This window comes from Apodemus sylvaticus, chromosome 15 (assembly GCF_947179515.1).
Source record: "Apodemus sylvaticus chromosome 15, mApoSyl1.1, whole genome shotgun sequence".
NCBI classification, from domain to species: Eukaryota; Metazoa; Chordata; class Mammalia; order Rodentia; family Muridae; genus Apodemus; species Apodemus sylvaticus.
This window is the reverse complement of record NC_067486.1, coordinates 82,881,020-82,905,968: the sequence shown is the minus strand read 5'-3', so window position 1 is coordinate 82,905,968 and position 24,949 is coordinate 82,881,020. Positions and strand designations below refer to the sequence as shown.

The 24,949-nt window shown below is 51.3% G+C and overlaps 1 protein-coding gene across 6 annotated transcripts in view; it reads left to right on the top strand.

Annotated features, from left to right (window-relative positions):
- Txnrd2 (thioredoxin reductase 2) overlaps positions 1–24,949 on the top strand; it is a 54,847-nt gene that overhangs the window by 21,223 nt on the left and 8,675 nt on the right. For all 6 annotated transcript variants that reach the window (XM_052158195.1, XM_052158194.1, XM_052158197.1 and 3 more), the window contains 4 exons: positions 5,905–5,924; positions 6,668–6,759; positions 8,560–8,734; positions 21,408–21,544. In XM_052158195.1, the coding sequence (XP_052014155.1) occupies positions 5,905–5,924; positions 6,668–6,759; positions 8,560–8,734; positions 21,408–21,544 (424 nt within the window). The remainder of the gene's footprint in view (positions 1–5,904; positions 5,925–6,667; positions 6,760–8,559; positions 8,735–21,407; positions 21,545–24,949) is intronic.

The window sequence follows — 24,949 nt, the reverse complement described above, 5'->3', positions numbered from 1 at the left end:
AGCTGCAGCAGTCCTGGAAGCTAGCCCTCCCTGCCCTCTCCTGTCTAGTCGGGGCCCCTTCCTGGGCTCAAGTTGTTCTGTCTCTGACATGTCTCCCAAGGCTAGAATTTTCTGAGTTCTAGTCAGGCCCATTTCTAGGAAGCTATCTCAGTGCTATGCAATAGTGCAGCCCAGCAAGAAAGCACCCCCAACTCCCATCCCCAGCAGCCTAGGGGTGGGACCTCTCCCCTGTGACTATTCGCTGGGGGCAGCCGGCTCAGCTGGTAAGATATGGCCACAGGTATTTTAGTCAGGAACAAAACTGCAATGTTTATTTTCTTCAGAAAAAAAACATTTAGAGTTTTTTTTTTTTTTAAGCTCCTTCATGTAGATGGAATCTAGGTATGTTATTGTTTAAGAAAAAAAGTGTTTGTGGTGCATCAGTCACCCGTTTAGTTCTGAACATGATTTATGTGAGGAAATGGTTTTTTTTAAAAAAAATTAAGCTGGAGATATATCCCTGTACGAAGCTTCTGTGAAACTGCGGCTTTGTCCAGGCTGTTAATGCAAGTTGTAACAGTGCGGAGGGGAGGCAGTGTTTACATGTTACATTCCTCGGTGCAGTCAAAATAAGCCTGGAGGGTCTACAGTAGCATTTCTGTATTTTATCAGCTTGGGCTGGGGCAGAGGGGGAGGCCCGCTCACACTTGGAGGGGCTGTTTCTGCTAGATTTATTTGCCTTATAAATATCCCCTGTGTTTATTTTAACTCGCCTTTAAAATGGAGCTGAAATTAATATGGATCCCAGGGCTGTCCCTATGGCCCCAGGGTGCCTTCCAGAGCCGGGTGACACTTTGACATGGCTCATCTAGGAGGCAGGTCAGCAGCCAAGGGTCCATGGCACCTCTGGGCCTGGGCCTGCAGTGGGTAATGTCTGCTGAATGACGTTTGCTGAGGAAGAACCATGTATGTGGTCCAGCCCCAGATCCTTGGTGGGATCAGCAGAACATTCAGAATGGTTCTTTTCTTTTGTTTACCTGGTAGAGGCAGCAGCCAGGACTTATGTAAGTGGGGACTAGTCGGGGAGCTGAGCTGAGCTCAGCACGGTGACTGTACCCATCTGGTCCCAGGATTACCTCCCACCGCCTTTGCCCCTGGGCATCAAATCAGGGGTCCCTTTCCTCCTTAGATGACATCTGGGTCTCAGAGGACCCAGGGCTGGCCACATGGCAGAGCTGAGGCGCTTGGTCTGAGCCCTGTGTATAGGAGACATGGCTAAGTGCTAGCCTTCACCCTGCCGCTGGGTACTGGCCAAGCTGGCCACACCTGGCAGTACCTGGCTAGAGCCAGGGTGTTAGTGACGTCACCGTGAGAACCCCTGAGCTTGCAGAGGTAGCTTTGGTCACCCAGGCATCCGTGTGTGCCCGGCCTGCCTTTCCCGTTGCTCTTTGACTGTCAACATCGAGAAGAGATTGGAGGAGAGAGGCCAGAGCACGGGGCCCCTTTGGGGAAAGCGAGACAACGGGTTCTGTGGAGGGTGCCAGAGCCAGTGCAGGTGTGGTGGTGCCCGGTGCCCTGTGGTGCCCTGCCCACTGGTGCAGCGAGGCCCTTGTAATGGGAGGATGATGGTGAAAGATGAGCTTGCTCCTTAGCCCTGCTTTAGGAACGTTGGACTTGGCCTTGGATTCATGGGCTTGAACCAGTATGTGGTGACAAGGGAGTAGCAAGAGCTAGCCCTGCCTCCAGTGCTGCAGCTCAGGCTGTCTCTCTGCACCCCCACACTCCCAGAAGGCCTGCCTCTAACCCTGTAGATCAGGCTGTCTCTCTGCACCCCACTCCCAGGAAGCCTCTGTGCTCCACAGATTCTCAAGCCTGAGTCTCCACTGACCAGGCCCCGCGATCCTGACCCTCTTCTGTACTTGTAGATACCCAAACCGTGAAGCGGGGTCCCGGTTGCCCCGCTGCCCATCCTAGGCCTCCAGCAGGTGCTAGAGTGGGTGCTGGGGCTGGGCTCCCTGACTCTGCTGGCACACCAAGGTGGTAAGAGTGCCACGTTCACTGAGTGAGCCCCTGCCTCAGCAGTTCTCCCATGCTGTGCCTGAGCCCTGGGGGCTGGGTTGCTGTCCCCAGGTACTTCTTCCTGATGTCCCTTCACACTGCTTCAGGTCCCCAAAAGGCTTACAGGGCTTGGGGCCAACCTCTCTCGCTGCTGTTTGTCGCACCCAGAGTGTCCTGGCTACACACCACACTGCCCGTGCCTCTCCATTCCCTTGTGCCCTTGCCAACTCGAGGCTTTGTGTCTCTGGGCACTATGAAGCTGAGATGGTGTTTTGTCTTTTGAGACGGGGTCTCTATTGCAGGCTAGTTCAGAACCTACTGTGTAGCCCAAGCCAGCCTTCAGTGCATGACAATCCGACCCCATCCCGTCTCACTTTCCTGAGTGCTGTGACAAGTGTGAGTCAGTGTGCCCCACGAGAGTGGGTTTTTTTTTTTTAAGAATTATTTATTTTATGTATATGAGTACTACATAAAGTACTCACTGTACTATCTTCAGACACACCAGAAGAGCATGTCCGGTCCCATTACAGGTGGTTGTGAGCCACCATGTGGTTGCTGGGAATTGAACTCAGAACCTCTGGAAGAGCAGGCAGTGCTCTTACCGCTGAGCCATGTCTCCAGCCTGCGTGTTTTTATAATAGGCTGATTTAATGCTGTGGTCAGAGTTGGTCATGGAAGCCGCTTTGCTCTGCCTCACACAGTGCGGAAGCTGGCCAAAGTGTTGTGTTTGTTTTTCTCCCATCCTAAGCACAGGAGACGGGAAGGCACATTTTATCTAGAAGAGCCTCTTAGAGTCGTGGCTGCATAGCATGCTCATTTTCTGCTTCGCTTCTGCTTCTGGTTCATGGGATAGTCTGGTGTAGCAGAAGGGAGAGCAGCTCTCAGCCTAGGACTGCATTCTCAGGTTTTCCGCTTGTTTGCCTGTGTGGGCCAAGGACCTTGGGTAGCTTCCACTACTCAGGGCTTGGGGGGGGGTGGTCAGACCCCCAAGTGTCGAGGCAGATCTGGAGCCAGCTCCACTGGGAGGCAGGATTGTGGCATCTCAAGTGCGGCTGTTGTGGAGTGTCTGGACTTCCTGGACTGGTAGTACTTCCAAGGAGCCAGGTGCTCTTGTGAGACTGTCACTTGCGTGGGTGTGCCTCATGGAGAGAAGATTAGGTCCCTGCAGGCTGCGAGGCAGAGGTAAGCCAGGTCTGTGTCAATGCCCGTGTGTCTGCTTCCTCCTGCTTCCGGTTCTGACAAGTAAGCCATCCTATGATTACACTAATCTCACAGGAGTCAGCATCCATGGAGAATGTTGGCACACTGAGAGGCACAGAGACCCCACCCCACACACATGCAGATGGCGTTCAAGGCTGCTGAGGTGGAGGATGGTGACTACTGGTTGAGCAAAGATCCGGACTCTGGTTCTTAAATGTAGTGTTAAGTCCCAGGCTTCCAAAACACCTTCCAGACCGCCACCCTGCTGCTTCCCAGGCTGCAGCTGCACTGGTCACCTTGCCTTTGTAGCTGGTCCTGGATGGGCGTGGCCAGGAGAAGCCAACCTGCAGCTGCAGCCTCTCTCTGGGAACTGACTCTGGATCTGGAAGCCTCACAGTTGTCTCTGTTTTTGTTCCAGTGTCTTTTTTTTTTTTTTAAAGACAAGGTCCAAGCTGGCTTCAGACTCACTGTGTAGCTCAAGTTGGCCTTGAATTTATAATCTTCCTACCTCCACCTCCTGAGTCCTGGGATTATTGATATATGTAACCATTGCTAGAACCTCAGTCCTTTGAGTTCTTATGTTCATCTTTCAAAGAATAAACATTCCCATTAGTTGGTCAATTAGAGGGAGAGGCAGAGAGAAAACCAATGCTGACTGTCATCATAACTCATAAAACAAATGGCCCAAGGTTACTGTCCATTCAAGCAAGATGCTAGCTTTCCTGGAGACCTCAGTGCACACTCTCAAGCCTCCCCCACCCCCAGGAATGTGCCTGCCTGTGGGTGTCTGTCTTTCCTGTGTGTGCTCTGGAGTTGGCAATTTGGACTTGGTGGCCTGAGGGCTGGGGGCACCTGGGAAATGGTGCCTCACCTTCTGTTATAAGGCCACCTCAAAAGGAGGTCTGTGGTGCTCATGGGACTCCACTGGAGCAGATGGTGATGCCTGGCTGCCCGCCCACCCATCTACACCCAGCCTGCTGTGTGGGAGGCTGGGCGGCACACGTGGACTGCAGAAGAGAAGAATCGGATCCAGGAGACCGCTTGCTTCATGCTCAGCAATGTGGTAGGAGGGCCTAGAAATGGGGGTTGGGGGCTACAGCTGGCTCGGGGAGCATCTGAAGGGAGTTTGACATAAAAAGAGAGGCCCAGTCATCAACAGAAGGCCGACTCTGATGTTGCCCCACTGGGTTGGGGGTCTCCATAGTTTGTCGGGAGGTGTGGGCCGGGTACTGCTCTTTAAGGAGTTGAGAGCAGAGGCCCTGCTTGTTGGATGCTCACAGACTTTCTCACCATGCGTCCTGCAGGTGAGACAGGATGGTCAAAGCGGCTTAATTCTGTTTGCAGCTCAAACGACTCGTAGTTTCATATCTCACATGGCTCAGAGCTCTCGCTGTACGCATCAAATGCAAACGTGTTAGGCCTTATACTTTGGAAAGCATCTCTCCTGGAGACACACTGCACTGTGAGGGCGTGTGCAGGGGTGTGTCCAAGGGCCTGGAAAGCACCTCTGTTCTCCTGGCCTGCTGGGGATCCCAGGATCCCCTGTTCATATCAGTCACATGCTGAGTGGGGTTATATGGGCAGCTGGGGCCATCCTGTACTCAGCCAGTAAGTGTGGTTCTGTCCCCAGCTCCTGTGCAGAGCTGCGTGCCAGATGGTTCCCGCAGGGCACCTGCACAAGTATTCTGAGGGATCCGCCGCTTTTTGAAATGGAATTATATCATTAGTACTTGCCAGGATTAGCACTGACATCGGGCTTATCCGTCCTTACATCACCTGCTCTTGTTCAAAGCTAAGGGGCGAGCCGACAAGCCCACCCACGCGCAGCGGCCCCGGCCGCGAATCCGCTTCTCCTCAGTTCTTCTGCCTGAGTGTGCAAGTATGTGCCTGTGTGTCTGCATGGGTGTGCATGTGAGAGGATGTGGACAGGTGTGTGTGGCGCCATGTCTGTGGCACTGTGTTTATAGTGTGTGTGTGCATGCAAAGGACTTTTCATGTCTGCATGTTCCTGTATGTGTACACATATGTGCGTGTATGTGCGAATGTATGTATGTGTATGTGGAGTGTGGAGCTGGCCACAAGAAAACATTGAAATGACTGTTTCTGGGGCGTCACGATGTCATGTCCTGGCTCTGGCAGGGAGGCAGGGGGATGAGCGTTCCGCCCTGGGCCCAGGTGGTGTGGGCTTGGGCAGATAGTCACAGCCTGCTCGTGGCTGCTGCTTCCCATAAGCCACTGTCCCCATTCTGGTCCTCTTGCTGTCCTGGGTCACCCCTGCTTCTATCCTGACTCAAAAGGTTCTGAGGAGCCTAAGACAAGACTCACCTGTGGTCAAAAAGAAAGTTTGTGCTTCTGAGGGACATCTCTCAACGTGTCTCCCGGCCTGGAGCTGCCTGGGCTTCTCACAAGCCAGGTGTTAGTTATCACTGACCATGGACCCTTCAGCACCAGGCAATTTGCTGGTCCAGTCGCGCTGTTTGTCATGTTGTATTTCATAGCTGCAGCTGTTGGGAAGTGGGTTCTGTACCTCGGTATCACCTGTCTGCTTCCATTCTCATTGGCTTATTCCTGGTAGGAAGGCTACGGGTCTCGTCTTGTCCCAGCCTTGGAAGAACAGTGTGTGGCCTTGGTGGTCCTCAGTGTGCTCTCTGCTGGTTTTCTCTGCAGGTTGGTGGTTGGAGCCAGTTGTATCCTTTGCCAAAATGCAGATGGCCATCTTCAGGGAAGATGCTCAGCCCCTTTCCCATCCTCCCCACCAGAAGATACTTTGTTTTCCTGTGTGGGGACCCAGCTGGACCTGTTAGGAGGGGTTTGCCCAGGGAACTGCTTGAGGCTGACCTTTGAAGGCTACCGCTTCCTGAACCTCACGCTAAGCTGCTAAGCCGGCTGGGGCAGCTAGAGAGGGCTGTGAGGCAGTCAGGAAGGCTGTGATGAGCTTTTCCCTAGAGAGCAGCCCTGATCTGACCTCATTCCTGCGGGAGAAGCAGTCAGATCAGGAAGGGTCAAGAGGGGAACCTTGAGGGGCTTGGGGTCAGGACAGGATATGGGAGGGAAGATGAAAGCCCCAACTGGAGTCTCAGGCTGAGCATAGGAGCACAGGCCACCAGCCTGTGGCTCTACCCCTGGGTCTGGCCAGCAGCTCTCCACTGAATCTCCATCCTCTCTCCTGGAGGCTGGGATGAAACACCAGAGCCAGGTGGAAGCCCCATGGAGGCGCAGACCTAACTGGCTTGAGGGTACTGCTAGGAGGCTGGGGCTGGCAGCTTTATGCACTGAGCCCTGGGTTAGGGAATCTCTGTAGCTTTCATCAGAGGCCTCTTCTGGTGCTGAGTAGGAACACGGGACCCTGGGCTGTTAGAGCAGGGGCCAGGGTCCTTTACCCCTCTGCTCCTCTCACAGCCGCTTAGTATGCCTTAGCCTGCTGCTAAAGACGTGGCCCTAGAGTGTGCTGGCTTCCTCACTGGGATTGGACTGGACACCACGGTCATGATGCGCAGCGGCCCTCTCCGAGGCTTTGACCAGGTAGCCCAGGAACCCCTCCTCCTGCCTGGGCTCTGCTTCTCCCAGGCCGTAGTCTTATTTGGCTACCTAACCCTGCCCCAAGCAGTTGCAGGCATGGCCTTGGGGAGAGGCCTACATCCTCAGAAACAGTTCCTTAAAAGCCAGGCATCTTGGCACCACCCTGTACTCCTGGCACTTGAGAGGCTGAGGCAGGAGATCATCATCTGAGTCCAAGAGTGGTGGCCACCCTGAGCAGCGTTGCAAGCCCAATTCCCCAAAATAAGCCATTCATTAAAATCTAAGTGTGAGGTTATCCCCGACATGTTAGCTATTCTGTATCCTCTATCAATAGTAGTTCAGTTCCCAGTCATGCTAAACTCTGCCACAGAAGCCTAGGAAGTCACCTGAAGATAGAATGAACTGGAACCATGGTCTCATGACCCCTGGCCCCATCACCCTACCCCAGAAATGTCTTTGCATCTCAGTAGCTGAATGTGTAGCTCCATCCTAAAGCTGTGCCACCATAGCTGAGAGCGTACATGCCAAACCCCTCCTCCGGGACACAACATCTGGAGAGTCTCCGAGTGTCCTGCTGCCAGGGGACATGTTGGCAGCTGACAGGGTGCAGATGCAAAAGGCTCTATAGAGAGGAAGGCTGAAGTCTCAGGCCTCGTGCTGACAGACCCACTGGGCACTGAGCAGCCCTGTAATCCCCTTAGAGACCTGCATGTCCGAGTCCATCAGGCATCTGCAGGCATGCCGAGTGCCAGGCAGCTAACGAGCCAGGCCCTCTGTTTGGACAAACTGAGATGTGGTCCCCCATAGAAAGGCTCCTCCTACATGGCTCAGCACAAACCACTTTGCCAGGCAGATGCCACAGAATTTAAATGGTGATTGCTATGCCCTTTAAGAAGTTGTGTTTAAGCCGGGCGGTGGTGGCGCACGCCTGTAATACCAGCACTCTGGAGGCAGAGACAGGGGGATTTCTGAGTTTGAGGCCAGCCTGGTCTACAGAGTGAGTTCCAGGACAGTCAGGGAAATCCTGTCTCGAAAAAACCAATTCCAATTTAAAAAAAAGAAGTTGTGTCTAGGGTTGGCTGTGGATGGTTCAGCAGTTAAGAGCACTGACTGCTCTTCCAGAGGTCCTGACCTCAATTCCCAGCAACCACAAGGTGGCTTACAGCCATCTGAAATGGATCTGATGCCCTCTTCTGGTGTGTCTGAAGACAGCTACAGTGTACTTATACATAAAATAAGTAAAGAAATCTTTAAAAAAAGGAAGGAAGGAAGAGAAAGGAAGAGAGAGAGAGAGAGAGAGAGAGAGATAAAGAAAAAGAAAGAAAGAAAGAAAGAAAGAAAGAAAGAAAGAAAGAAAGAAAGAAAGAAAGAAAGAAAGAAAGAAAGAAAGAAAGAGAAGTCACGCTGGGAACTGGCCTCACGGTGGCTAGCCCTGGAGCCCTGGGCTGCGGCACCTTTGCCTGCCCCCAGTCTGGGCCTGCACTGCTGACTCTGCATTTCTTGGGAGTCAGAGTTTTCTGACAGTCTCCTGACCTCCCAGTTTCCTGGTGGCAGTGAGCGGGTGTTGGTGACAGTCGGTGGGGACTGGGTGGGGAGCGGAAAGGTAGCTGATGAAGTGAGGCATGATCCCATGACCCAGAGGGGAGGCTGGAGGCTGAGCACCCTCGCAGTGCCCTTAGGGTCTAAGCCTGGGGCCAAGAAGTGGCTGACAGCTCCTCCCACTTGGCAAGGGGAGGTTGTGGCCTCTCAGTGCCTGTTACAAGTAGTGACCTAATCCTCGTGGTGTCTTTTTGTGCTTTGCAGCAAATGTCATCTTTGGTCATAGAGCACATGGAATCTCATGGCACCCAGTTCCTGAAAGGCTGTGTCCCCTCCCTTATCAAAAAACTCCCAACTAACCAACTGCAGGTGACTTGGGAGGACCATGCTTCTGGCAAGGAGGACTCCAGCACCTTTGACACTGTCCTGTGGGCTATAGGTAAGGATGCGGCGAGCTACACATGCACTGTCTCTAGCTCAAGGAAACCATATTTCCTTGGAAGAAGGGTCTTGCCTTCATCTCCTGGATCTTCCTTTATGCTGACTCCTAAGCAGGTTGGCCACTAGCTGGAACCCCTCGCAGGCCACCGTGCAAGCTTATGGACACACTGTCCTTCTCCTCTTCCCATGGCCAGATGATATCTGGAAATGCAAATCACAGAAGAGGTCTGTTGGTGCCATCATTTAGCAAAGGCATGCAAGGCCATCCATGACCCCTCGCAGCAGACTGTTTATAAGGCTTCAGTATAAAACCTAGAGAGTCCCTCTAGGGCTTGAACCGTGAGAGATTATCTTTAACGAATTAGATGTTTGCTTTATTAACGTTGTAAATTGAAGCTAGGTTTTTGTTTCTTCACTTCGAGGCAGGGTCTCACATAGCCCCAGACAGCCTCACACCCATGTGTACCCAGGGATGGACTCCTGGTCTTCCTGTCTCTGCTTCCCACGTGCTGGGCTTAGAGGTGTGCACCACCACATCTGATTTTCTCATTAAGATGATATGTAGAGAGATGCAAAGACTATTAGTCGGTAAAGCGCTTCCTCTTAAGCATGAGTTTTCTCCCCAGAACCCAAACTAAAAGGCTGCATTTGATGGAACCTACTTGTTAATTCCGGGACTGGGGAAGCAGAAGCAGGTGGGTCCCTGGGGCTGACTGGCTCCTCTATCCGCTGAGCTCCAGCCATGCCTCAAAGGACAAGGTGGACAGCCTGTGAGGAATGACACCTGAGGTGGACATCTGGCCTTCACACATATGTACACATGCATGCATAACTGCACACACACACATATACACACATACATACACACTCAGGCATACCTACACACACACACACTCAGGCATACCTACACACACACACACTCAGGCATACCTATACATATATACACACATACACACACACACACACACATACACCCTCAGGCATACCTACACACACACATACACACATACACACACACACACACTCAGGCATACCTATACACATATACACACATACACACACACACATACACCCTCAGGCATACGTACATACACATACCTACACACACATTCAGGCATACCTGCATACATGCATGCATATCTGTACACACACATGCACACACATGCATACCCCCACAGACACGTTTTTATGGGAACACATAGTGACAGATTTTTAAGTTTTAGAAATTATGGTGATGCATAGCATGGAGTGTTCTATTTTAATTACTCGGTGTCTAGCTCAGTGGCATTAAGGGCATTCACACTGCTGTGCAGCCATGCCACCACCTGTTTGCAGAGCACTGCCCCACTCTGAAGTCCCTGACTTACTGCACGACAGCTTCCTCCTGCCCAGGCCCACCACTCCACTTTCTATCTTAATTTGATGACTCCAGGAACTCATAAGTGGACTCATACAGCATGTATCTTTCTGAGTCACTTATCATACTGTCCTCAAGGTTTATCCATATGCTAGCATGTGTCATAACTTCCTTCCTCTTCAAGGCTGAACAGTTTTGTTTATTCATCCAGCTGTTGATGGACATGCAGGCTGCTTTCACCTTTTGGTTATTGTCAGCGATACTGCAGTGAACACGAGTGTGCACAGGCTAGCTGATCTGATGCAGGCCAGAGGATCCATCCGGCTTTTTATTATTATTATTATTATTATTATTATTATTATTATTATTTGGGGGGTCGTGTTCAAGACAGGGTTTCTCTGTGTAGCCCTGGCTGTCCTGGAACCTACTCTGTAGACTAGGCTGGCCTCAAACTCAGAAATCTGCCTGCCTCTCCCTTCCAAGTGCTGGGATGAGGATGTGGTTCTTTAACAGGGACTCACCTAGCACGTCCCAGGCCCAGGGGACACGTGTGCCTTGCTGTTACCACACAGCCTTGCTCTCCTCCTTCTCCTTTCCATGAGTGGAAGGCCCAGTTTTTCATGGGTAAAGAAAGGCCTAGCAGGTGAGGCTGTATGTTTAGCTGCCGCTGACTTTGCTGGATAGATGGCCTCCCTAGATAAACCCCAGTAGCAGGAGGAGGAGGTAGCCAGGGGAACGCCTCCAGGGCCTGGGTCTAGGGAACAGGGTTGTGGAGGCTCAACCAGAGGCCAGCAGGGAAGACAGAGATCCGGGATGCCATTGCCGTCACAGGCGTGCTGGGAGCCAGGGCCCTGTGGCCACAGCGCATGGTGTCCCCGTGCAGCTCCGTGGTCTTCATTGGTGAGGGTGACATTTGCAGAGCATCCCCACGTGAGCATCCCTGCCTGCCTCGGTGTGAGGACATTCTACTTTGGACTTCTAGTTTTCCTAGATTCCTCATGAACTTGCACACTGACGCAGGGGATGCCCGGAACAATAGAAACTGACCTTACTACTTTGTCCCAGAATATCTGGGTCTCTGGGGTCTGTCTGATGTGAGCCAGGGCTCAAAATCAGATCACCCTCAGATGCCTCTTTTGGCTCCATTCCAGTGAGGCAGGTGGTCTCCAGGTGTGCCAGAGGGGTTCAGGGCGCCGTAGGCCCCAGCCTAGGGCTTCCTTTTTTTTTTTTTTAAGATTTTTAAAAAAGAATTATTTATTTATTTATTTTATGTATTATGAGTACATTATAGCTGTTTTCAGACACACCAGAAGAGGACATCAGATCCTATTACCAATGGTTGTGAGCCACCATGTGGTTGCTGAGAATTGAACTCAGGACCTCTGGAAAAACAGTTGGTGCTCTCAACCACTGAGCCGTCTCTCCTTCCCCAGACTGGGGCTTCCTAAGGAGCAGGGCTGTGTCACAGACATACATGCTTTTGGATAAACTTTTTCCTTAATTGTTCAAATACATAGAAATCAGAATGAGAACCAGGCAGCAGTGGTGGCAACTAGGAAGACAGAGCCAGGCAGATTTGTATGGGCCTGTAGCCAGGGCTACAGGCTGAGTTCCAGGACTGTACACAGAGAAACCCTGTCTTGAAAAATGGAAAAAGAAAATGAGGTTGAATCCAGAGATGGACCAGTGGGTTGTCCCACGACATAGGAAAGGGACTTGAGTGTGCATCTGAATGCCCCAGTGTCTCCTTAGCCAACGTGACCACTTGCCAAATTGTCACGTTGTGACAATTAATTTTTAAATAAGTTCATTATGAACAATACAAAAGATTAGGTGACATCTTAGACCTTAAAGTGTCTGGTTTATCTTAAACCTCTGTTTTGTGTTTTTTGTTTGTTTGTCTTTGTTTTTGTTTAAATAGGGTTTCTCTGTGTAGTCCTGGCTGTCCTGGAACTCACAGAGATCCTCCTCCCTCTGCCTCCTGAGTGCTGGGATTAAAAGTGCTCACACCGGTGCACCACCACCACCTGGCTGTGTTAGACCTTTCTAAGCAGTGAAGAGACAGCTTTGTTCTTGCCCCACTCAAGGTTCTCTGTAGCTCCCTGAGGGCACACAGACCCCTGTCTTTGTTGTTTTGATTGTTTGATTTGGGTTTTAAGACAGGGCCTCTCTCCATACACATAGTCCAGGCGGATTGGAACTCACAAGGTAGTCCAAGCAAGCCTCAAACTTGCAGTCTTCCTGCTTCAGTCTCCAAAGGCCTGGACCCACCAGAGTGATTCACCATGCCCACCCCTTATCTTGTCATTGGACCATGTGGCCAGATGCTATTGGACAGCTGTGGCTTATGGAGTAGGGTCTGTGCCTTTGCAAAGCCTGGGTCCCCTGGCTTCCAGGGGGGTTCCCATCAGGCAGAGCCTCTGTCCCGCCCCTGCTGGGAATCTGTTCTACTTTTTGTATGTTCAAAAAGAGTATCCCCCTCAGACAGGCCGCAGGGGTGATTGATGCTGTGGGTAGAAGCTTTTCCAAGTCCTTGGCCTCTGACCCTTCTTCCCTAGGGCTGTGGCAGTGGCGGCAGCGGTTTCTGGCACGCCTTCTGGGTGGTGGGGCCGGCGCTCGCAGCCGCTCGGGCATGTGCTGACTTCACCACCCCCATCCGAGCCAGGTTTCGTAAACATTCAGGACCCACTTCCCATTTGAACAACTGGGGATGTTTTTTGCTGCTTGTACTGATAAGCCTCTAAGGAAGCATTATTTCTGCTTGCTGTAAGATGATGCACTGTGGGAGGTTCAAATAAGACAGGGCGGGGTAGGGCATTGCATGGCTGGTACCTCAGACATCTCTGGATGGCGCTTTCCGTCCGAGGAAGCAGCTGATGCTGTCCCAACAAGCTAAACTTCGCAGGGCATGTGATAAACGGGATGGATGCCCTTCCAGCCCCAAATGATATCCATGGTCAGAAGGTCCCAAGGCCCCACACCTGACCGTGCCAGTGGGTGAACAGTGAGGCTGCAGCCCAGGCGAAGCGGTGCTGCACTCTGGAAGCCTAGAGGGACAGGCAGCCTTTTCCTCCACGTAGCCTTGATCTCCAGTGCTGGATTAAACACATTAGCAGTTAAAGCAGTTAATTGCTGTGCAGGGGCCCCTCATTGTTTGTCTCTGAATCACCCGCCCACACCAGGTGTCTCAGATAATAGACTGGGAACCTCAGCGAGGAGGATTTCCTGTCTGCAGATGTGCCGATTACAGCGCTGAGTGAAGACAGTCAGCCGCAGCACCGTCCGGGCAGGCGGGGCCTGCACCGCCTAGCCTGGAGTTAACCAGTTGTGGCCTGAATCGGTGCTGTCTGGGGAGCTGTCTCTAGGCTGCCAGAGCACATCCAGACAGTTTTCTGTCCCTGCCTAGGATAGGTGACAAGGCTGAGGCACATCCATTCCTGGGTCACAGGACTCCTTCCTAGCATGTGGAACAGGGCCCTTGCTGCACCTACATAGTCCCTGTTTTCATAAGACCTGGAGACAGCAGTGTTCCTTTCTGAGAACCCTGCTATAGTGGCGGAGTGGTGGGTGACACCTGGGTAGGAGCTCGCTCGATTTTCACCCCAGGCCACTAAGCAATTTCTTTGTCTTCAGGCTTCCCCTTAGATAACCTAGCATCTTGTCTTCACCATCATCCTCATCTTCGTGAATAAATTCCACATCTGAGTCCTGGAAAGCGTGAGGGCAGCCAGACAGCCCTGACTATTAGGTATGGGAGTCAGACTTCCAGCTCCCGTCTGACCCCAGGTGGAGGCTATACAGGTCATCCACACTGTGCACCCAGCCCACGACCAGGGAGGTAGGGCCCAGGGAAGCTGTGTGGGGACACCCTGTGCTTGATGACCCTCCATCAGCCCAGGGTCAGCTATAGTCTGGCTCTCCTTCCCAACCCAGGACTATCTATTTGCATATATGCAGATTGCCCGCCCCGCCCCGTACATACTACAGGCACAGTTGCACAGCCCTCCCCATCACTGAGTGCCAGGCAGCAGCAGAAGGGGTAGGAGAAGAACCAGAACCAAGCTCAAGGCTGGACCCTGAGCACCAGGAATGATCCCAGCTCAGCAAGGGGGAGGGGCAGCTTTAGGCTGCCTGGGAGTTTTGAGGAGTGGCTTGGTCCCCAGGACTGGGTGCTAAACTAAGGCTCTGGAGAGGCAGATTATGCATACAGCCTAGCCTGGAGTCCCCCACTTGTAGTGGGGCCTCGCAGCTGTAGGTGGGCCCCGGGCTGTATTGAGTCTGGGCTATGACAGAAAAAGAGAGGGGTAGAGAGAAGGAAAGAGAGAGGGGATTCAGAAGTAGACATATTTAACATGCTGGAGAGGCCGCACTAAGTAAATAGGTTACTTTCCCCCAGAACTAAGTAAATGATTAAACAAATAAGGGAGCTGGTCTGGTGACTGTCACTATAAACCCTGCACTTTGAGGCAGAAAGACTACCATGAGGGCAAGAGGGACATGAGCAAGAGTTTGGGGCCAGCCTGGGCTACCCCACATATCACCCTCCAGAAGAGACTAGAGGCTAGGGATGCAACTTAGTTGGTAGAGGGCGTGCCCATCAGGCATAAACCCCTGGATTCAGGTCGCTGCTTCATGTAAACTGGTATGGACAGGCACATTCCTGTAACCCCAGCACTGGGATGGCAGGCAGGAGAATCAGTTCAAGATCATCCTCAGCTAGATAGTGAGTTGCAGACCAGCATGGTTTATATGAAGCGCTTCCTACAAAAAGAACTCATGAACACAGATAAGGAAAAAGAAGATCAATTTAAAAAAAACACACAGCCTCAATGGATCAGGCAAGCAGTAGGCCAGGCCCAGCACATGTGAGTGCCACCAGGGCCTCATGGGACAGTTGCCTAGGCTCTGTGGCCCTCAGGCTGTCTCAGGGCCATAGTGGACACCTCTCTGTCCAGCCCTGTGGCACCTGTGTAGCCGTATCTGGATCACAGCCCTCACTCGCCCTCCCTGCTCCTGCTGACACTTAAATCTCACCATTTCACGGATCACCCTTCCCTGGTGGGAACATGTGCTATAGGCAGGCATGAAATTGGAGGGCATGCTCGGTTAACTAGCGCGGATCAGAGAGGCGCGGCGCCGCCATGGCCTTCCACCTGCACAGCCTTTATCCTGCAGAGTAGGTGGGAAAGACTGATGGCTGCCTTGGCATTTGGCTTGCTGCCCTCTCTAGCCACTCCTTGGGGGTAGAGTCAACTATTAAGGAGGGATGGCAGCAGACCATGTGTGGTGTGTGTGTGTGTGTGTTGTGGGATGTTATAGAAGAGTCAGTCAGAGGCTTCCAGCACAGTGCTCCTGGAGCAGATAACCCAGGGCCTAGGTCTGCACATACTCTGAGGAGGAAATCTACTCTTGAGTGCTGTCCTTGTAGGAGTGGCAGAGCATCATGCATTGATTATCTGTGAAGCCTTAAAGGCAGGAAAGGCAACAAATAGGCAAAGGCGGGCATTGGCTCTTTGCAAAAGAAGAGGAAAAAAGTGCTGTTAAGAAATCAGAGATAGAAAACAGTTTCATTATTGAGAGAAGTGCAAATTCAAACAGCACGAGGGGTGCTGAGAGGGAGGCAGCATGTCCCCAGAGCCAGCTAGCAAGGCAGCACTTACCACAGCCAGGAAGCCCCATCCTCGGCGAGCTCCCCTTCCTCTGAGTGCCAGCACTTGGCATGGGATGGGCCAGGCCTCCTTCCTGGTGGAGCCCAGGTGGTAGGGTCCAGCCAGCAACAAATGTTCAAGAGGATGTTGCCACAGCCACACATACTCTAGAACCGAGGCCGCGGGTGTGCGCGGCACAGTGCAGAGGGACAGCCAGCCACCAATCAACATCGCCTGAGCACAGCTTTGTGCTTGCTGAGGACAACTTGGTTTGCACCTTGCTTCTCAATTTGTGAGTGTGTCACGGGATCTAGAGCACCTAAAGACAACTGCTTAGGTGGATGGCCGCTAAGTTGTCAACTACACCTGTTTTCTACTTTCCTTGGGTTCCATACATGAGCTGAAGAGGTGCCTACAACTCTGGAGGGCCCTCAGTGCCAGCAGGGAGACTGGAGTCAACTCTGATCACGGAGAAGAGAGCAGAGCTGGAGGGGACCGTGGGGCCTACCCTGCTCTGTGTCTCATGGCCCTTCCCTCCCTTGGTCTACCATCCATTCCAGAAGCAGTAACAAAGCACTTGCTACGTCTTGGCCAAGTTCTTTGTCATCCTGAGTTTCTCCTCTATCCAGCCAGCCAGACATTTATTCCTCACACAGCAGGCCTGGCTTACAAGCCTGTGTACTTCCCAAATGTATATACACAACATGTCCCAAGGAACGTTGGCTTTGCAATAGACTGCAAGGGGCACTTAGTTCCTCCCCTGCCTTCTCTCTTGGTACTGTTTTCAGATGTGTGTCTCGTGTATCACATCCAGCCTTTCTGGAAGATTATCCCAGTGCTAAAATATTTCTCTGGGACAGTGGCAGCAAGGCTGTTGTAATGCTATGGCAGGGGCAATGGAAATAAACCTATTTAGAGGCACAGACCTGCTGTGCTACAGCTGCTTATAGCATTCCGGTAGTGAGTGTGTATGCAATTGTAGCCTGTACCACAGAGGTCTTCCTGCGAGGTAGTCTAGAGCATCTAGGTTTGTGTAAGAGTATTCACTCTTCACACAGTGACAAACAACTCAGTGACACATTGATCAGAATGTATTTCTATTATTAACTATCATTTAATTGCACTTTTATTTCCATAAGGACCTTGGTACAGAACTTCCTTGGCATCTGCAAGAGCAGTAGTTACCATAGTTACCACAAGGAACATAAAGATGCTCTTGGCCTCACAGGATCAGGTGGGCATATGTGTAGGAAGATCATGAACTTAATGTGGCCGGCGTCAAGAGCAGCCTCCCAATTTTCCCCTTGGCTACTCCAGCTCCAGCACAATTACCAGGAAGTAGTGAATGCAGCAAGCTGGACCCAGCAGCTAGAGAAGGGACCCAAGGATCGAACCAAGGCCCCTAAGCTACTGAGCCTTTACCTTCTCCTATGTTCTCCAGTCCTACCCAGAGGCCCAGCTCCTTCCTCTGATGTGGCCTCCCACTGCCTGAGTCTAGGCTGATCCCCATGGTGCCTGCCTGCCCACACCCAGTTCCTGTGGCTGAGTAGTGCCAAGAGGCTGGAGCCAGGCCCAAGCCAACGAGAGCAGCCAGGCTTAGCCGAGTCTCTGTGTTTTGACTTCCCCCATCCAGCATAACAGCTGGAGACTTAAAGATTCATCTGCCAGATGTTTAGGTGGGCGCCACCCACTTCCTGGACATTGCAGACCGAAGTCTAGCTTGTCCCAGATACCAAGAACTGTGGGAACTTTGCCTTTGATGCCAAATCACCTCTGTCAGTGAGGAATTGTCTTGAGCTCCTGAGAGGCATGAGCAGTCTGGCTCTGGGGGGCATACACCTGCTCAGGGGCCACAGTTATCTGAATTCAAGGCAAAGGGGACCTCCCCTGACAGCTGAGCTATGGTGGGCTCACACACCATCCTCCTCGAGGCCCAGAACTGTGTGGAGCATGAGGAGACAGATACACTGACACCGAGAGGAACAAGCCTGTCCCTTCCCTGTCCTGGGCTTTGTACCCAAAGCTGAGGGTGAGCATGGTGCGGTTTACACACTGTCTGAAAACCCATTTGCTTTGAACTGTGTGCTGGACAGCTACAGGGGTGTGTAGGAGGGGCAAGCTGAGGCCTGTGCTCTGGAGACCTGGCTGCCAGCCTTACGTCTTCAGCACCAGCACTGGCTCCTGGTGAGGGGGTTACAAGCCTACTCCGAGGGTCTGGGCTGGGCATGAATTCGCTTGTTCTCACTGTTGGCTCCAGTCAGCATGCTGCAGGCTATCCTGGTGGATTCTGGAGACACAGGGCCTAGTCTGTCCATGCAGATAGATAGTCTGCTGGTGGGAGGTGACACGGAGCCCGTCTGGAGGAGGCTTGCAGGGGAGACAGGAAGGATCAAATACTTCACAAGAGTCCTGGCATTTGGGGAAGTGTAAGAGTACCCTCCCAGTACAGAATCGTGGGAGGAGGTGCCAGCCAGTTAGCTCACACAGGACCTGCATGGACCCAGACACCCCAGAGCTTATACAGATAGGACAGCCACCTCCAGGGGTCACCCCAGACAGTGGTGTCTTCCCTTGAGGCATGCTGTCTTTCTGGGGACTCTTTTGTCATGCTTTTGCTGTGTCCCTGCGGCTGATAGAGCTTGTCTCCCTTGGTGGTTGGGAGGCTGTGGATAGTGCAGGCTGAAACCAGTGCCACTCCAGAACTCTTGGTGCTTCAAGACTCTTTTTGTGGTCAAAACTATATATTTTGGAAGAGAAGAAACCATTACTTTCCTGTACAAATTTGACATTACAGGACTGAGAAGGTTAAGTTTTACAGGACCTGGCACTGAGGAGGTCAGAAAAGGGACTGGTATCCAGGCTAGCCTCGGAGTCTTCAGTCCCCCACACTGGCGGCCTTTGTATCTTCCTTCATGAAGCTCTCTATCTCTTAGGTCACCTGTAGAGCAGGTTGTCTCACCTTTGGCTATGGAAGCAACTTCCCTCTGCACTGGTAGATATAATGTCCTATGCTACCTATCTCATTAAATCAGAAGAATAGGGTTAGTGGATGAAGCTCGCCCACATGTGTGAGGCCCTGGGTTCATTTAGCACTGCAAAACAGACAAAACGAGACCAGTGACCAAAGGAATGAAAGCGCGTGTCACTATGGGAAGGTGAGCCTGTGAAAGAACACAAGGGGCAAACAGCAAGAAGGCGCATGCCTGAGGTGGTTAGGGCCTATTGGATGTTGGAGGCCACTGTAGGCCCTGCCCCCTAGACCCGTGTGACTCTGCATGCTGTCCCCATTTAAAGAGACCTGTAGCCACCACCTGGGCGGAGGCCCCGAGCATGGGCTAGAGGCACAGCTCTGAGGTCTCACTCTACCAGAGTCTGTCCAGTAAAGAAGAGACCCAGGAAGGAGCTATGCTTCTAGTGTCATGGAGTCAAGCAAATCAGGCTTGTTGTGAAGACAACACAGCAAAGACAGACAGATACCTCCGACACCATTTCACCTCCAAGGGAGGCCTGGTTTCTCCAGATTCGGAAACCATGATACTGGTTCTGGGCAGGTACATGGAAGTTTCTAGAGTCTGGCCCCTGCAAACTAATGTTAGGCTGCAGTTGCATCATCAGGCACCTGATTTGTACCCATGTTTTAGAAGTCATCACCCGAGAAGGACACAGTCCTCAGTGGGTGGCACCAACAGACTAAAGTGTACTGATTGGTGCAGGGCTTTGTGGGTAACTAGATAGTTAGTTGTTGTGACACAACTGACACAAGGAGTACTGACAGGCACTCTTATGTGAGCCAGAGACTGTTGCAGTTCCCTCGGTGACTACCCTCTGCAGTCAGGCATGACAGTTTCTCAGTGACTATTTTGAGAATTCTTTTTCTCTTTCAGCGACAGTCTTACTCTTTGTCTAAGCTTTATTCTCCTGTGCTCAAGCAATCCTCTTGCCCTGGCCTCTCAAAGTAGCTGGGATTCTATGCGAGCCGTAGAAGCCAGCTCTGAGAAAGGTTGGTTGGATGGCTTATCGATTGGCTGATCTATGTATTGTACAGGGCCTTAAACTAGAACCTTGTGTATGCTTGGTGTGCTGCTGACCTATATCCTCACCCTTGTTTGGGACGCAGGGTTTCTCTGTGTAGCCCTGGCTGTCCTGGGTCTCACTCTGTAGACTAGGCTGGCCTCAAACTCAGAAATGCACCTGCCTCTGCCTTCCCAGTGCTGGGACGAAAGGCGTGCGCCACCTTGTCCAGCCCTGGTTCTTTCATTTGTTAGTTTGTTTGTATTTTAGATAGATTGTTTGTTTAGCGCAGACTGGCCTTAAACTTGTTATCTTCCTGCCTCAGCCTTCCGAGAGCTAGGGTTTTGTGTGTGTCACTACATCTGGATGAAAAAAAACCTTTTTTTTTTTTTTTTTTTTGGTTTTTTGGTTTTTTGGTTTTTTGAATTTGGTGTTTTGGTTTTGCCTCCCAGAGTGCTGGGATTATAGGCGTGCGCCACCACTGCCCAGCTGGATGAAATATTTTAAACAAAACTAACCCATGTCAAAAACTGCTAACCCAAATCTTACAATTTTCTCTATCTTTTCTTTTTTTTTATTCGATATATTTTTTTATTTACACTTCAAATGATTTCCCCTTTTCTGGCCCCCCACTCCCCAAAAGTCACATAAGCCCCCTTCCCTCCCCCTGTTCTCCCACCCACCCCTTCCCACTTCCCTGTTCTGGTTTTGCCTTATATTGCTACACTGAGTCTTTCCAGAACCAGGGGCCACTCCTCCGTTCTTCTTGTACCTCATTTGATATGTGGATTATGTTTTGGGTATTCCAGTTTTCCAGGCTAATATCCACTTATTAGTGAGTGCATACCATGATTGATCTTTTGAGACTGGGTTACCTCACTTAGTATGATGTTCTCCAGCTCCATCCATTTGCCTAAGAATTTCATGAATTCATTGTTTCTAATGGCTGAATAGTACTTCATTGTATGTATGTATGTATGTATGTGTGTGTGTGTGTGTATATATATATATATATATATATATATATATATATATATATATCACATTTTTTTGTACACCATCAAAGGGACAAATCGGCAACCAACAAATTGGGAAAAGATCTTCACCAACCCTGCATCAGATAGAGGGCTAATATCCAATATATACAAAGAACTCAAGAAGTTAGACCCCAGAAAACCAAATAAACCCTATTAAAAATGGGGTACAGAATTAAAGAATTCTCACCTGAAGAACTTTGGATGGTGGAGAAACATCTTAAAAAATGCTCAACTTCATTAGTCATCAGGGAAATGCAAATCAAAACAACCCTGAGATTTTACCTTACACCAGTCAGAATGGCTAAGATTGAAAACTCAGGAGATAGCAGGTGTTGGCAAGGATGTGGAGAAAGAGGAACACTCCTCCACTCCTAGTGGGGTTGCAAATTGGTACAACCACTCTGGATATCAGTCTGGTGGTTCCTCAGAAAACTGGGCATGTCACTTCCGAAAGATCCTGCTATACCACTCCTGGGCATATACCCAGAGGATTCCCCACCATGTAATAAGGATACATGTTCCACTATGTTCATAGCAGCCCTATTTATAATAGCCAGAAGCTGGAAAGAACCCAGGTATCCCTCAACAGAAGAATGGATTCTCTATCTTTTCTTAAAGGGCGAGTTCCTGAAACCAGAAATTTGAATCTGGAGAAGGCTGGTGTTAAAACCAACCCTGAGAATCAGAAGATCATTGTGGATGCTCAGGAGGCCACGTCTGTACCCCACATCTACGCCATTGGGGATGTTGCCGAGGTATGCTCTACATCTGTTTGGCCAGTTGCTCCTCTTTCTTTGCTCTCACCTATTTTAGCTGGGCCTTGAGATGAACATGATGTAGGCTCGCTGTCCACAGGAAAGATGTGTATCTTTCTAATCCCAGAGCACCGATCACAGGTGCTAGGACTGTAGGGACTAGCCAGGTGCATCCTGGGAAGGACTGAGCACCAGCCTCTGCTCCTTCTGATGCTTTGCCATTCTGGGAGGCTCAGGGTGGGACAGTTTAAAAGTGGGAGCTGTAGAGAAGCCTGAGTGGTCAGGACTCCTGGCTGCTCCTCCAGGGGACCTGGATCCCTTGTACTCACGTAGCAGTCCACAGCCATCTGTAACTTCAGTTTCAGGGTATCTGACACCCTCTTGCCTCTTTGGATACCAAGCAAACATGTGAAGCACACAGACCTGCATGCAGGCAAAATACCCATACACAAAATAATTTTTTAAAGATTTATTTATCTGTTTTGCATATATTAGCATTTTATCAGCATGTATACTTGCATGCCAGAAGAGGACATCAGATCCCAGTACAGATGGATATGAGCCACCATGTGGTTGCTGGGAATTGAACTCAGGACCTCTGGAAGAGCAGTCAGTTCCACTGCGCCATATTTCCAGCCCCCACAAAATAATTCTTTTTTTTTTTTTTTTTTTTTTTTGGTTTTTTTAATTTGGTTTTTTCGAGACAGAGTTTCTCTGTAGCCCTGGCTGTCCTGGAACTCACTCTGTAGACCAGGCTGGCCTTGAACTCAGAAATCCATCTGCCTCTGCCTCCCAGAGTGCTGGAATTACAGGCGTGCGCCACCACCACCTGGCTCACAAAATAATTCTTAAAACAGAGTTAGCTGTTGCTGGACATGACCTGGGACATGACCACAGAAGGAGGCCAGCTCCAGTTCAGGCCATCTGGTCTTGGCCTTGCCTCAGTTCCCCCTCTGAGCCTGAGGCTGTTTCAGTTCCCTTGCTGACTAGGCTGTCACTGATCTTTCTTGGACGAGGGGCTCAGTGTGGGGAAGGTCTCAGGGCTTTGGATCCATCCCTGCTGACTGGATCTGTGGCTGTGGACACTTCCTCAGTGTCCCTCTGTGTCCGACTCTTCCATGGAGATCATGGCCCGCAGCATCTCCCTGGTGATGGTGAAGCCCTGGCTGTGGGAACAGCCAGCCACAATCCCTGTCCTTCACAGGCCCCTCCTGCTTCATCGGTCCTGGGTCTCTGCATCCTTCGAGCCTTGGGGGTAGCATGTACTGACCCATCCTGATGCTGCACAGGGAAGGTGCTCAGGAGACTCCTGCTTAGTCATGCTGATGGACGAGCCCAGGGTCCCCATGCCCTCTTGTTTTTGTGCCAAGACTTGCCGTATCTTCCACAAGTATGTTTCTGTCCCAGGGTTGCTGCAACAAATGGTCTCTGCCACCACAGACTCAGGAGTATAGAGCACTCACTCTCGGGGCCCAGGTTAAATCTGAGTATGGGCAGGCTGTCCTCCTCAGTACTTTCTAGAACGTTATCTCCTGCCTCTTCCATGCTGGGTCTGGATAGTCCTTGAACCCCAGCACTGTGCCACCGTCACTGACAGTGTCCTCCAGGGCTTTATGTCCGCCTTTGTCTCCTACAGATTATCCTTCATCAGACGTCAGGCCCGTGTAAACCCTGTATGCTGTACACAAACCCCATTTCCAAATAAACTCAACTTCCAAGTTCTAAGCAGGGTTTTTCCCCCTTGGTGGGGGGCTCTGTTTAACCCACCCTGGCATATTCCTGCCTTGAGTGTTTTGAGTGTTGAGCATCACTAGTTACCAGGAGGAACCACAAAAGCATGTCCTGGTAGGAGACATAAGCTGAGGTAACTGAAGGTGCTGGTTGGAAGCAAAGCGTGCTAGGCAAGAGCGCCTAGCACCTCTGCCTTCCAGATGGCTGCTCTGCCTTGAACTCACTTTGGGAAATGTAGAGAGGAATCTGGGAGATGGAGCCAGTGGTTGAATCTCATAGGTCCCAATAGAACTCCTGCTGGGTCAGCATGGCTCTTGGACTCTTTGATGTACCGGAGGGGTCCCCTACAACAATAAGAATGCTCAGATATGAGCCGTGGCCACTGTACAAGATACCACCAGGACCTGTGCTTTAAGTTCAGGAACATGTGTCTCTCTAAGAGGTGCCTGACTCCCACCGCAGCCAGGTACCGGACCTCAGAGATAGCAGTTCCAAGGAGGACTGCATGGAAAATACCACACAGCGTCTGTCCAGCGCTATGCCTTCCTGGTCATTTCACCGTCTAAGCTTTTTAATGCCTGGGTGTTTCCCCTGCATGCATCTGTGTACCTCACATGTGCCTGCATCTGTGTACCTCACATGTGCCTGCATCTGTGTACCTCACACGTACCTGTGTACCTCACATGTGCCTGCATCTGTGTGCCTCACACGTACCTGTGTACCTCACATGTGCCTGCATCTGTGTACCTCACATGTGCCTGCATCTGTGTACCTCACACGTGCCTCCATCTGTGTACCTCACACGTGCCTGCATCTGTGTACCTCACACGTGCCTGCATCTGTGTACCTCACACGTGCCTGCATCTGTGTACCTCACACGTGCCTGCATCTGTGTACCTCACACGTGCCTCCATCTGTGTACCTCACACGTGCCTCCATCTGTGTACCTCACACGTGCCTGCATCTGTGTACCTCACACGTGCCTCCATCTGTGTACCTCACACGTGCCTCCATCTGTGTACCTCACACGTGCCTGCATCTGTGTACCTCACATGTGCCTGCATCTGTGTACCTCACACGTACCTGTGTACCTCACATGTGCCTGCATCTGTGTGCCTCACACGTACCTGTGTACCTCACATGTGCCTGCATCTGTGTACCTCACATGTGCCTGCATCTGTGTACCTCACACGTGCCTCCATCTGTGTACCTCACACGTGCCTCCATCTGTGTGCCTCACACGTGCCTGCATCTGTGTACCTCACACGTGCCTGCATCTGTGTACCTCACACGTGCCTCCATCTGTGTGCCTCACACGTGCCTGCATCTGTGTACCTCACACGTGCCTCCATCTGTGTGCCTCACACGTGCCTGCATCTGTGTACCTCACACGTGCCTCCATCTGTGCACCTCACACGTGCCTCCATCTGTGTGCCTCACACGTGCCTGCATCTGTGTACCTCACACGTGCCTCCATCTGTGTACCTCACACGTGCCTCCATCTGTGTACCTCACATGTGCCTGCATCTGTGTGCCTCACACGTACCTGTGTACCTCACATGTGCCTGCATCTGTGTACCTCACATGTGCCTGCATCTGTGTACCTCACACGTGCCTCCATCTGTGTACCTCACACGTGCCTCCATCTGTGTGCCTCACACGTGCCTGCATCTG